At 43.3% G+C, this 14,437-nt stretch overlaps 2 protein-coding genes across 11 annotated transcripts in view; one reads left to right on the top strand and one right to left on the bottom strand.

The window, feature by feature from the left end:
* Window positions 1-3,383, bottom strand: part of LOC138757775 (tRNA methyltransferase 10 homolog A-like) — a 62,285-nt gene extending 58,902 nt beyond the window's left edge. For all 5 annotated transcript variants that reach the window (XM_069925638.1, XM_069925640.1, XM_069925641.1 and 2 more), the window contains exon 1: window positions 3,213-3,383. The gene's annotated coding sequence lies outside the window, so the exon portion shown is untranslated. The remainder of the gene's footprint in view (window positions 1-3,212) is intronic.
* Window positions 3,384-3,505: 122 nt separating this feature from the next.
* mttp (microsomal triglyceride transfer protein) overlaps window positions 3,506-14,437 on the top strand; it is a 71,230-nt gene continuing 60,298 nt past the window's right edge. For 4 of the 6 annotated variants that reach the window (XM_069925619.1, XM_069925616.1, XM_069925621.1 and 1 more), the window contains exons 1-3: window positions 3,506-3,621; window positions 5,198-5,375; window positions 7,359-7,430. In XM_069925619.1, coding sequence (XP_069781720.1) covers window positions 5,340-5,375; window positions 7,359-7,430 — 108 coding nt within the window. In that variant the 5' untranslated portion in view covers window positions 3,506-3,621; window positions 5,198-5,339. Of the gene's footprint in view, window positions 3,622-5,197; window positions 5,376-7,358; window positions 7,445-14,437 lie in introns of those variants that run through there. The other 2 variants (XM_069925617.1, XM_069925618.1) reach the window with 2 other exon arrangements.

The following is a 14,437-nucleotide window of genomic DNA, read 5'->3' as shown; positions in this document are numbered from 1 at the left end:
CTTTACACTTATGACTGTGCAGCTTGGTACCACAATAACACCATCTACAAATTGCCAATGATACAATGGTCATGGGTTGTATAAAGGATGGGAATGAGTCAGCATACAGGATGAAGATTGAAAACTTGGCTGAATGGTGCACCAACAACAACTCAATGTTACCAAAATTAAGGAGCCGATTGTTGACCTCGGGAAAGCCAGAGGTATACAATCCAGTGATCATCAGGGGAATCAGAGGTGGAGAGGGTGAACAAATTTAGGTTCTTGGGAGTCACTATCTTGGAAGATCTTTCCTGGACCCAACACACTAATTGGATCATGAAGAAAGCACCTCTACTTCCTCAGGAGTTTGCAAAGGTCTCTAGAGGTGTGGCGGAAAGCATGCTGACGAGCTGCATCGTGGTCTGGTATGGGAACGTCTATACCCCTGACCATAAAGCCCTCCAAAAGGTAGTGGACACAGCCTAGGACTCTTCCCATTATTGAGTGCATCTAAAGGGAACTCTACCATTGGAGGGGAGCAGCAATCATCAAAGACCCACACCACCCAGCACATGCTCTGTTCTCACTACTGCTATCAGGAAAGAGGTATAGGTACCACAAGACTCATACCCACCACTATCAGACACCTCAACGACAAAAAACTCAATAGAGATTCATTTAAGGACTCTTCCTTGTGCACTTTATTGATTTTCTTTTGTTCTCTCTATATTGCAGTTTGTTTACTTTTGTTATCTATTTACAGATCTTTTACTTGTTTATATTGTGTAGTTTATTTTTTACACAACCAATTAGTGGCAATTCTGCTGCACCCGCAGGAAAAAGGAATCTCAGGGTTGTATGTGATATCGTGTATGTACTTTGACAATAAATCTGAAATCTCTCACCCTCAATTTCACCTCTACCCTCAATGGACTATCCTCAGCTCGATGCACAGTTACCAGTGGACCCTCACTCTCTTGCTACCACAGTTTGGTACCTCCCTCACCACGATCTGCCACAAACTTCTCCTACACTTCATCTGCCACAGGATCCACCATTCAACCGCCAATTCTACACACACCTGGCATCCATCGAGGATCAGAAGCTTATGTTCCTGGAGAGTCCGCCTCGGAGACCTCCCATGTAGGTCTCCACTCAGTGGTTTACAGTACCTAGCTCCTGATGTGGGTCTCCATCTTGGCCCCAGCAACCTACAGGATCAAGCCTCTGACATGAACTTTCACCCTAAACTCGGTGACATACAGAACTGAGCATTGGATGCGGGTTTCCACAGCCTACAAAACTGAGCCTGTCGCCAACTCCACCCTCGCTCGTGAGTGCACAGGCCTCTCTCCACCCTGACTTTCTCAACCCTCCCCTGGACTCTTCCTACTGTCCACTTCCTGATCCACCCAACCCTCCTCCCCAACACCCTCCATCCCATTGAACCTCCTCCAAACTCCTGCCTGGTCTTCACTATCCCCTCTTGGAGACTGAACCCTCTGTTCAGTACAAGTCAACCTTTGTCCCCCTTAGCCCACACACGCCTTAATGAGTTTCACGCACGCCATGATGCTGAACTCTTCTTCCATTGGGTCTAACTCCAAGCCTACTCCCACAACCACAATTCTCCCCCTCCCCCCCAACCACCACCACAATTCTCCCCCTCCCCCCCAACCACCACCACAATTCTCCCCCTCCCCCCAACCACCACCACAATTCTCCCCCTCCCCCCCAACCACCACCACAATTCTCCCCCTCCCCCCCAACCACCACCACAATTCTCCCCCTCCCCCCCAACCACCACCACAATTCTCCCCCTCCCCCCAACCACCACCACAATTCTCCCCCTCCCCCCCAACCACCACCACAATTCTCCCCCTCCCCCCCAACCACCACCACAATTCTCCCCCTCCCCCCCAACCACCACCACAATTCTCCCCCTCCCCCCCAACCACCACCACAATTCTCCCCCTCCCCCCCAACCACCACCACAATTCTCCCCCTCCCCCCAACCACCACCACAATTCTCCCCCTCCCCCCCCAACCACCACCACAATTCTCCCCCTCCCCCCCAACCACCACCACAATTCTTCCCCTCCCCCCCAACCACCACCACAATTCTCCCCCTCCCCCCAACCACCACCACAATTCTCCCCCTCCCCCCCAACCACCACCACAATTCTCCCCCTCCCCCCAACCACCACCACAATTCTCCCCCTCCCCCCCAACCACCACCACAATTCTCCCCCTCCCCCCCCCCCCAACCACCACCACTAGAGATCCATTCTAGATCCCTTCTGCTTTAAGCCATCTTCCTCCTTCTGGACACATTCTGGTCTTCTGCCTGCTCTGGACCTTTATATTTCCAATTGCCACCGTGACATGAACCATATTGACTTCCTCACTCATTCCAATCTCACCCCCTCAGAACACATGGCCCTCCACTCTCTCCACACCAATCAGAACCTCACCAACAAACCTGCAGTCAAGGGTGGCACTGTTGTGGTCTGGCACACTGACCTCAACCTGATGGAAACCAGAGGACAACTTCTCAGACACCTCCTCTCACTTTCCCCTCCAACAGGATCCCACCAAAAATCAAACCACAGTATCAGTTCCATCTCTGAAATCATCACTTCTGGTCACCTCCCCACCTACATCCTGGACACCCTCCATCACTTCAACAGCTTCCAGTTCCCTGAACTCGTTTGCCTCATGTTTATCATGGATATCCAATCCGTATACACCTCCATCTCCCGTACTGAATGAAGGTCTCAAAGCTCTTCGTTTCTTTCTGGACAAAAGAACCAATCAGTCCCCCTCCACCACCACCCTTGTCTGGCTGGGAGAGCTTGTCCACATCCTCAATAATTTCTCCTTTGACTCATTCCACTTCCTCCAGGTTAATGGAGTAACCATGGGTACCCATATGGGCCCCAGCTACGCCTGCCTTTGATGGTTATGTGAAGCAATTATGCTTTGGTGCTGCCTCATATATCCATGACCATGAACTTTGCTGCCAACTTCCACCTCAAGCTCAAATTCAGTTTACAGGATCAAGAGGTGATGGGATGCTGAACAGACGAGGGTGGAAGAGGTCGAGTGAGTTGGAGGGCATCATGGTCGGCATGACCACACACCGCCGCCGCGAGCACAGGTTCAAACCCCGAGTGGGAGTAAAACGTTGACCGCATCCGAGTGCCTAGTCATTGGGACGGCGGATTTACCTGCTCACAAGCCGCCCTCTTACGATGGGAACTCAGGTAAGCAGCGAGGATTACCCTGAATCACAGCTGCCGATGCCACGGCTTCGTCCGTCGCCACCAGACCGAATTCAACAAGAATATCTGCAGATGCCCACCACCTCCCCGAGCAGGGAACGCATGGTTTTGACGTCATCACCCCGCGCCCACTGGGGTGGGAGGGGTGGAACCTCTCCGTCACGCCGCGAATCAGAGTGGACGCGCCGATCGGACCCGTTCCCATGGCGACGCTCGGAGCGACCAATCAGCGCGCGCTCGGCGTCAGTGGCGGGACTCTGGCAGTCTGTCAGCGTGCGGTGGAGATCTGTCCTGTTCCCTGCCTTTGTGAGGCGATGAACGGTCAGCCACTGTCCCAGGACAAGTAGCACCATCGGTAAGGCCATTTTCCGTCCTTTTCATCGCATAACGTTTAGAGTGCTTCCAGAAACAATGTGCGTCAACTCACTAGCAGGCAATCATTCCCAGAAAACTCACAAGCAAAGCACATACCGGGTAACTGCAAAGAAAATCCGAGAATTTATAGTTCAAAAATGGCTTTTCCTGGTTCCCCTTTCAAATTCCTCTTCCTGATTTTCACCCAACACTGCCCTGCCAAAAATTCTGAAGGGTGATTCTGTCTCTCCCTCAGAATGATGGGAATAGTGGCTTCAACAATCCTGTGTTGAGGTGGTGCTGGGATTAGAGGGGGTGGGGGGGAGGAGTAGGGGAGATTTGATTGGAAACTTCCTGCCCTATCTTTTCTCCTCCTCCTGGTGGCTTCGATTTTGTTGGTAGACAAATATCCAAAATTGTAGAGGGAAGAGGTGATAATTTGATAGGGAGATTGGGCTGGAGTCTTGATGCACTATGTTTGGGCCTTGTGTCGAATTTGCAGTAGGTGTAAAGAGAACTGTCACATCTGAGCATAGTCCTGGGAACATCAACTACTCCACCTATAGATCTCTGCCATTGGTTTTATGGTGACAAGTTTCCTGCAGCCCACTGGTTACCTAATTATTTGAATCACAGAATTCTGCATCACAGAAACTGACCCTTTTGGCCCACATCTTCCATGCCGGCTGTGATGTTTAGCTGCTCTAATCCCTTTTGCCTGTGTTAGACCTGTGTCCCTCTATATCTTTCTTGTCTAAGTACCTGTCCAAATGCCTTTTAAATGCTGTAATTGTATTTGCCTCTCCTGCCTCATCTGGCTGTTTCTTACAGATAGCCACCACCCTGTTGAAAATGTACTCCTTAGATCTTCCATCTCACCGTAAACCATTGCTCTTGAGTACTAGGCTCCCCTACCCTGGGAAAAAGACTCTGATGCTATCCTATCTAAGTCCATCATAATTTTATAAACCTCTATGAAAGCTCCCCTCAGCCTCCTATGTTCCAGTGAGAATAAGCCCAGCTTATCCAATTCTCTCAGGCATTATTTGGTGACTTTCTTTTTATTCATTCAAGGGATAGTGTCTTTGCTGAATGAGCCAGCATTTAATTGCCCTTAAAGGTAATGCTAGCTTTTGGAACCTCTGCAGGTGTGGGAGTTCCAGGATTTTGACCCAGCAACAATAAAGACAATAAAGAAACTTGTTAATCAGAACACCTCCATTCTGATCAAAGTCATTTTATAAATGTATTACAAACAACAAAAGTCCTAGCACTAATCCCTGAGATATACCACTTGTGACTTCCAATCAGAAAAATACCCATACAGCACTACCCTCTGTCTCCTATCACCAAACCAGTTTGGATCCAGTTTGTTGATATGTGCTCTAGCCTTCTAGCCCATGCTTATAGACTGGATCTTGTTAAAAACTTTACTGAAAAGTCCACACAACCAATGTTCACAGCACTGCCTTCATAATTTAAAAAAAAATAATGAATTGGTCAGTCTGTTTCTTAAATAAGTAATTTAAATCAATTAAAATCAGTGCAATCTTTTAACTTCTGATCATTTTCTCCAGGATTGCTGGAAGCAATTTCCTGGGACTTGTCTTCATTTTCAGGAGGCTTCAAGAGGGTTCTGGAATTCTGATGAGCTGGTGTGATAAATGGATCATGACCTCATGTGGATCAATGTCCTCAATTTACAAACCTCTCTGAAACATGGACAGAAAAGTTACCATAAAAAAAATTACATGGGTGAGTTTGAGGGCTTTTTGTTGTTAAGTGTATGGATGTTTTTCTTTCAATAATTATTTAAAAATAGATTTAACTTGTTTAAATTGAACTTCCAGGTATTACAGTGTGTTTCCTTAACAAAGGAAAATGACCATCCTTGGTAACACTGAACTCAACTTGGTGCCTGACCAGCTGACATGTCTTCAACATTTTCTTGTTTTGCTTCTCTAAGCTTTGGTTGTCAGTGCTTTTTCTTTTGTTCTCAATTCCTTCCCTTGTGTGTGTCCATCTCTCTTATAGCAAGTTCAGCTTTTTGTCATTCAAAAAGTGAATTAAATCATATTTATTTCTCTGCATGTCGCAAAAACGATTGTTCTCACAATAACCTTTCAACTAATTACCAATTTAAAAAATTTGTGCATGGGCTGTCTAAATTATTAAGTTAAAAACATAAAGGAAATCACAATGTTCATTGCATAAAGTGAGCATAAAAGATTTCTCAGTACTTTTTAAAAAATGTCATTCCTATTTAGGGGAATATATTACCTCTCCTTAGCCCTTAATTTGTCAGTCTGAAATATTTATAGGCTCCTAACCTTTACTTGTCTAATAATTATCTATATGTTTTAACATTCTGGCACAGGCCTCTTGATGCTTTATCAATTCTCTCACTCTCTCTTGAACCACATTCACCATTTTATGATGTGCTGCTGTGAACTAAACTGCATATTTCAGACCTGTGAAAATTAGCATATATTTCTGAGTCCATGTTCACCGTGTAACTGATATCATGGCACTCGTTTCCTACAATGCAAGGCATCCTCGTGGCTTCTGCATTCTTCAAAAGAACTTGGAGAGGCTGCAGAATGAGACTCTTCTTTCCATGTTTCAATATCATTTTGATTGTTTTTTATTCCAGAAATATGTTTGTTCATTTCAAAATCTCAAATCTAAATATTGTTGGACTTGAAAATTAACACGTTTGTCAGTCTTTAATGAAACTCTGCTCCAAACTCTTGACATTTTATATTAGTGGGATGAGGCAAAAAAATGGTTCGGCATCGACTAGAAGGTCTGAAAGTAACTGTTTCTTTTCTGTAATATTCTATCGTTTTATGTCTGTAAATATATTCTAAACATTATAAAACTGATGGATTTCTTAGTGTGTGCCCTCTTGTGGCTCCAAGAAGTCATTGCTACCTAACTGTTTTGAAATATAAATTACACAATCCATTGAATCCCTGCTGAATAGTCCAGCGATTAAGTTGTTATTGGATGGAAATATAATTCTCTGGAACTTTTAAATTCTCAATTACGTTTTTCCCTTGGGGCAAAAATAGGTCAATGCCATGGAGTCATTCCAAATGCCACACATCCAATTTGCATTATTCAATAATTGGAAGGGTTAAAGCTTCTAAATGTTGTTGACAAAGAGACCTAGCTAAAACTCTGTCCACCTATCACCTACCAGGCTCCATTTCATCTCTTCCTCTCACTTCTTTATATGGACAAATTTCCCTCTATGCTGTTAATCCTGATTATGGGGTTATGAGCCAAAACGTCAACTATCTGTTTGCCTCCACAGATACATACTGATCCACTGAGTTCCTCCAACAATTGTTTTTTCACTCCAGACTCCAACTTCAGCAATTCATTGTGTCCCCATTTTACCACTCCCCTGTGAATACTTTTCAAGACCTGGCCAATTTGAAGAAGTTCTCCTCTCTTCTGTGGAGTTCTGTAAGTCCCTTTCTTGTAGTTCTTCTTTTGTTGTTTCCACTGGTCAGGCAACACTCTCACCTATCAGTTACCAGCCACTTTCTCACTACTTCATCTCATTGCCTTGTACTCTCTACACTCTGTCCTGAACCAGAATCACACCCTGAAACATTGACTATTCCTCTGCCCCCACAGATACTGCTTGACTCAAAGAGATCGTCCAACAGTTTATCTCTTGCTTTAGATTTCAGCACCCATAGTCTTTTGTATCTTCTCTGACTACAGATAAGGTGCCAGATGACTGGAAGACAGCAAATGTGGTGCCTTAATTCAAGAAGAGGCACAGGCCTGAGTCAGGTAATTAACGGCTGGTGAGTCTAACCCTGATGTTTCAATCCTGTCATCTTTAATTCTTGTCAGAAATTTTCTTCATTAGAAACTATTTGACTTGGTTTTCTGGAAGTTCATATAAATTGCATCCATAGATATTCCTGTTATATTAGTTCCTTAAAAAAATCAAGTTAGATTCAAAAGGGACAAAATGGCTTTCCTTCATCATTTTAAATTTCTACTGAGTTTGTTGCCCATTTTTTCATAGGGGTTTTCATTCCTCAAATTAAATTGACAGTATTGAAGCAGAAATTATTCATCTGCAGTGATATTTTCATCTTCACTGGCCTGAAAAACTCCAGTTCTAACTGACTCGCAGAACATCCCCACACCTACTACGAAACTATGGCATTTAAGGAACTAACATGCAAACTGTATTCTGTGTCCTCACAGATCTGTGACCTCTCACACTCAATTATGACCTGCTTTGTTTAGTGGGATCATGGTCAGGGTCACTCTCAGCTTCCAAACTCAGGAAGCTGGTCACTGTAGCTGCTGGGGGCATGTGGCTGCTTTCCGCAGGTTTCCCTGAGCATGTTGTAAAAAGGAACATGATTGTGCAGGATGCTGTTCTTCACTAGTCTGTCAGGTTGCTTTGACTACTGTAAGGTAAAACATCATGAGATGGGAATGTGTAAGGAGTTACCCTGTACAGGGCTGTAACAAGATGTGAATGCATCCTTGTACTTACAAGATAAGAGAGACATTGATGGATTGAGAGGCAGGAAGCTAGCAGGGAAAGGATAGCAACAGTTTTAGTCATTGGACAAGTAATGATATGATGATGTTCTAAGCATGTATCCAAGGGTATAAAAAATCACCATTTTGCTGATAACGGCAGAATGCATTCTCCGACTAACATTGTTAGTCGCAAGTGTTACAATCCGGTAATAAAGAACAAAGAACCCTGATTTCGACTCAGTCTGGTGTTTGTCTCACTCATTCATGAACAAAGCAGACCTAACACTACATGGGAACACACACCCACTTGTGGCATTCATTTATATGTTTTGTGCAAAACAGCACTGTAGGAGCAAATGGCAATCTGCTGGAGGAATTCAGGTCAATCAGCATCAGTGTGAGAAAAAGGATGGTCAATGCTTCAGGTCAGAACCCTTCATCACAGAACTAGTTTGTACTCCAGATTCCAGCATCTTCAGTCTCTTGTCTTGATCCAGCACAATGGGATACCTAAATCAGACTTTTCCCTGAGATGGTCCACCATTATCTCCTCAGGACAATTAGGACCAATCTTAATTTCTGGATTTTCCAGTGATACACCTTAATGAATGAATAAAAACAACTGGTAAGAGTGCTGCTTGCAGTGTGGTATGGCATGGTCCTTTGAGTAGGCTACCCAGATCTCACCAGCTCGATTGTAAAGAACTTGAAGCACCTCAGAGGCATAAGTTACTGCAAATACTGGCATCTGAAGGAACTCAGCAGGTGGAGCAGTACCTTTGGATGAAAAAGAATGGTTGATGTTTTGGGTCAGAACACTTCATCAAGAGACACCACATAAATGCTGAGCTGAAACTGACAATATCAGTAGGAACATTTCAATGCATTAATTGTTAAGATTCTCAACTTTCTCAAACAGCATTAAGGTAACCTGTAATGTTACTTTTATGGCACAAAGAGGCATGGAACAATTTTTAGGTCATCCTCAAAGAATTTTGTGTAGTGTTACATACACCTAACCACAAGAGGGAGTAACAGTTCCACCGAGTCCACAGATATTTTATTCAGCTCAGTGTAGCGATGATAAGTGAGAAGATTTTATAGGCTAATAACACCAAAACTAACATTAAACAGTAACATTTAACACTAAAAATTCAATTGGGGTCTCACAGGGACATAACCAAGCAAAATCTGAGTTACTTAAGATATTAGATCAAGTGAGAAAGGTGATACTGAATAAAGTGGCAACATAAGACACAGAGAGGGGTGAATCTGGCATTCTCTACCCAAGGAAGCAGTAGAGATTGCCTCATTAAATTTCTTTAAGACAGATTCATTTTTGAATAGTGGGTGATTAAGGATTATGGAAACATACAGTAAGTGGAACTGAGTCCACGGATGCAGAAAGTAGTAAACTTAGGTCCATCACGGGCTCTGACCACCCATCCATTGAAGGCATCTATGCTCAAAAAGGCAGCTGATAGCACTCTGGTTGCAATCTCTTCTCACTGCTACATTCAGATAGGAGGTATGGAAGCCTGATGCCCAACACCTGTAAGTTCAAGAACAGTTTTTTTTCCCCCAACGAACCTCCATGTACCACCCTAATTATGGACTATTCGAACACCACAAAGATCTGTCTGTACTACAGCAATGCCTCTTTTTTTTCTCTTGCACGAGTGTAACTGTGAATATGATCTATATTTATCTTTCTGTATGGTAATTTAATGTATACTATTGGAGTTTGTGTTTCTGTTACCCACAAAGTACCTGTGTGTTTGCAGCAAGTAAGAATTTTGATGCATCTGTACATTGTATTTGCATGTATAACAACAATAAATTTATTTTCCTTATCGGTGTGATCTGATTGAATGTTGGAGCAAGCTCAATGGACCTGATGGACCTACCTTGTTCTTGCTTATTATGTTGTAGAAATGAAAGGGAAGAAATTTTTGGATTCACCAGCTAAAGGCATTGTTACTATGGGTTCAGCATTTAAAGTTCAGGATATGTAAGATGATCTATAAATAAGGCCATAAAATTATAATTAATCCATATCTACATTCCCAGATAGGCCACATCTCTACTAATTTGTTGAGGCAATCTATCACTGCCTCAGTGTGTAACTCAACAAGTGGAATCTTAACAGCCTTCTCATGAAGGAGGTGAATAGTAAGTGAATCAAGTAGGTTCTTATGTAGAGGAGAGTGCAAAGCTCAAGGGTTATTGGCCTGTATTCATTCAAGCAGCTGAATCGTATTCCACAATGGAGACATTAGGAGCCTATAGAATAGATTCCACAAAATGTTTGTGTCATGTAGGTGTCAGTGCTTTCTCGTTCATTCATCAACAGGTTCAATGGATGTTATCTGCACTGCACATGAGCTTCAAGGAAAATTCAGTCTTTTCTAAACTCTTTTAACTGCCAACCAAGAGGGTTTAGAGAATCCTTCAATAAATTCTTACCTCTCCTGTTATCATAAACAATGGTCTATTCATTTCATGCCATTACTTCAATTAGCACCTACTTGTGAAATGTATATAAAAGTCTCTAAAGATCTTGCGATGTTACTGAATATGAATTCTTCTGTCTTTCAAATAAGATCTATTTACAATGTGTGTATGTATGTAACCTACTTTAATTTTACCAAATTCCTCCCAATATTTATCCATTACACCTGGACTCACTTCATGTTTACCATGGACATCTAATCCCTATACCTCCATCCCCCAATCTGAAGGCCTTAAAGCCCTTTGTTTCTTTCTGGACAATAGAACCAACCAGTGCCCCTCCACCACTTCCCTCCTCAATAATTTCTCCCTTGACTCATCCCACTTTCTCCAGGGCAAAGGAGTAGCTATGAGTACCCACATGGGTCCCAGCTATGCCTGCCTTTTGTTAGCTACGTGGAGCAACCATACTACAAGCCTATACAGGCAAGGTCTCTCAATTCTTCCTCTGCAACATTTATAACTACTTTGGTGCTGCCTCATGTACCCATGATGAGCTCATTGACTTCATGCACTTAGCAGCCAACTTCCACCTCAAGCTCAAATTCACTTGGTCCACCTCTAACAACACTCTCCGATCTCTCTGTCTCCATCTTGGGAGACCATCTCTCGACACAGATATTTTCGACAAACCCAACTCCCACAGCTACCTTGACAGCACCTCTTCCCACCCTGTCCCCTATAAGGATTCCATTCCATTTTCAATTCCTCTGACTCTGTCGCATCTGGAATTCCTTGTCAGATCATCAGAGATGTCCTCATTCTTCAAACAACATGGTTTTCTCTAACACCATCAACTTGGCACTCACCCACATATCCTCCATTGCCTGCACATCTGTCCTGGCCCCTTCTGCTCCCACGTGCAACAAGGACAGGATTCCTCTTATCCTCACCTACCACCCTCCCAGCCTCCACATCCAACACATCCTCCTCTGCCATTTCCATCACTTGCTATGTGATTACACCACTCAACACATATTCCCTTCTCTGCCATCTGCAGGGACTGTTCCCTCCATGGCTACCTTGTCCACTCCTCCCTCCCCACCAATCCTCCCCTTGGTACCTACCCCTGTGACCACAGGAGATGCTTTACTCGCACCCACACTGTCATTCATGGCCGGAAGCAACATTTCACTTGTGATTCTGCAATGCTTATCTAATGAATCCAGTGCTCCCGTTGTGGTCTCCGCTACATCGTAGAGACTGGATGCAGACTGGGAGATCGCTTTGTTGAGCACCTCGGCTCTCCACTACAATAGCATGGATCTCACAGTGGCCACCCATTCCCTTGCTGACATCTCTTACCATGGTCTTGCATACTTCCAGACTAAGACCACCTACAAATTGGTGGAACAACACCTCATCTTCCTACTAGGCACCCTTGTGACAGAGTATATAGATTTGTTTTTGTGAATGTAATGGAATATATATTTGGGAGATAATTGGTAAAATTAGAGTAGGTTACATACATAAACACATTTTAAAACAGATCTTATTTATAATACTGAAGAATTCAAGTTCAGTGGACTTTACAGAAACTATGGAGAATGCTATGCACATTTTACAAGTAGATGCTAATTGAAATGATGTAATAAAATGAATAGACCATTGTTTTGGACTAGAGACACTCTGGCTGTTTGAAGTATCTTTAGTGCTCACAGAAAGGTCACTCCTGGGTTTTTCTGAAGAAGGTGGGGGTTTTTGCAAGTGAGAGAGTCACATGGGTTTTCTAGCAGTCTCAGTTGGAGAGAGAGAGAGTGAAACAAGCTCTCTCAGCTAGTGTGTGTGACACTGAAAACAGCTGAACAGTGCAAGCCAGGAAGCTTGTTGGACCTAAAGGAAAGCTCCAGAGCGGTGGATGGCTGGAAGTGCTATCTGTCTGATGTTTCTCTTGGAATAAGAGGAACAGAAAGGAACTCTGTGGTAGTCTAAAAAAAAGAGGTTATCTTCCAGAGAACCCCGATGGGGCAAGTTTTGTCAGCAAGACACTGAGGTGACCGGTGGAAGTACATAATTTGTGGATGTCCTGGAACAACACATCTCTCTCTGCAAATCTCCAAAGAACCTTCCTGAGTGATAAACATTTACCTTTCGAGCACCAAAGCCTGTGAACTTTATACATGTTAAATTCTGTGCCCAGTATAAGAATTGCCTGCAACCAGAGAACTTGGAAGAATGAGAAGTGAGATTGAAATGTAAACCAAAGAACTTTACTGAACTTAGACACACATTACACACATGCACACTTAGAATTAAAAGGCGGTTAAGTTAGGTTGAGTAAGTCAATAGAGATAAGTTAAAGTTTGATTCTGTTTTCATATTTAAAGATAATTAAAAGCAAATTTTGTTGTGGTGAATATCTATTGCTGCTGGGATTTGGGGTCCTTTGGGCTCATAACAGGAGATAAATTGGGAAAGGTTTGTTAGAGTAGGTCACATACAAGCACTTTAAAACAGATCTTATTTAAAATACTGAAGCTCTGCCCCATGCTAGACATATTGGCTACTCAGCAAAAGCTTTTGAAGAATGCTCATGAGACTTTACTGATGGATTGTTGTTTATCAAAGGCAACAGATGAAAGAGCATGCAGGAGCCACTGCTGTCTGGAAGAGAGCATGCTGTTGTAAGAGGGTCATGTGGTTTTGCAAGCAGAGAGAGGAAAAAAACAGGCTTTCTCTCAGAGAGAGAGAGAGAGAGAGAGAGAGAGAGAGAGAGAGAGACACACATACACACACACACACACACACACACACACACACACACACACACACACACACACACACACTCACTCTTATACAGTGTTATAGCCAGCAGAAGTAACTGGGATTGGAACAGGACAACCTGGTAAGCCGTTTGGAAGAAAGCCTGGTCAACGCCCTTGTGGTTCATGCAAGAGGAGAGAACTGGCTGTCTAATGTTTCACTTGAAATAAGAGAAACAGAAAGGAGCTCTGTGGTGACCTGAAAGAAAGAGGTTATCATCTGGAGAACCCTGAAGGGGCAAGTTTCATCAGCAAGACACTGGAGAGGCTAATGGAAGTACATCAGTTGTGGATGTCATGGTACAACAAATCTCTCTCTGAAAACTGACAAGAACCTTCCTGAGCAGTAACCATTTACCTTTCAAGCACCAAAGCCTGGTGAACTTTATACATGTTACATTCTGTGCATGGTATAAGAATTGCCTGCAACCATTGAACTTGGAGGAATGAGAAATGGGATTGGACTGTGAATCAAAGAACTTTACTGAACTTACACACACATTACACACATGCGCGCTTAGAATTAAAAGAGGGTTAAGTTAGGTTGAGTAATTCAATAGAGATAAGTTAAAGTTTGATTCTGTTTTCATGTTTAAAGATAATTAAAAGCAAATTTTGTTTGAGTCACCATTTGTCTTGGTGAATATCTATTGCTGATGGGTTTTTATGGGTCCTCTGGGCTCGTAACACCTCCATATTGGATGGCATTAAATTTGACTTCTCTGACTTCCATTAAAACCTGCTTAAATCCTCTCCCCTGCACCACTTCTTTCTCTGTCACCACCCCCTACCTCTGTCTCTCTCTTCCCTGACTCGCACAGACATAATAAATTCTGATCTCTCCACTTAACATATCCAATTAACACCTTTTGTTGGTCTGGATTTCTCCCTTAGCCGGCATTGTCCGAATTCTGAGACTTTCTGAGATTTCCTGCTTTTGGGTCATTCTGCTTATTCCTTGAAAAAGGGCTTAGGCCCAAAATGTCATCAATATATCTTTGTCTACTATGGACACTGAAA

Source organism: Narcine bancroftii, chromosome 3 (assembly GCF_036971445.1).
Source record: "Narcine bancroftii isolate sNarBan1 chromosome 3, sNarBan1.hap1, whole genome shotgun sequence".
Classification (NCBI taxonomy): Eukaryota; Metazoa; Chordata; class Chondrichthyes; order Torpediniformes; family Narcinidae; genus Narcine; species Narcine bancroftii.
This window is presented reverse-complemented; position numbering and strand designations above follow the sequence as displayed.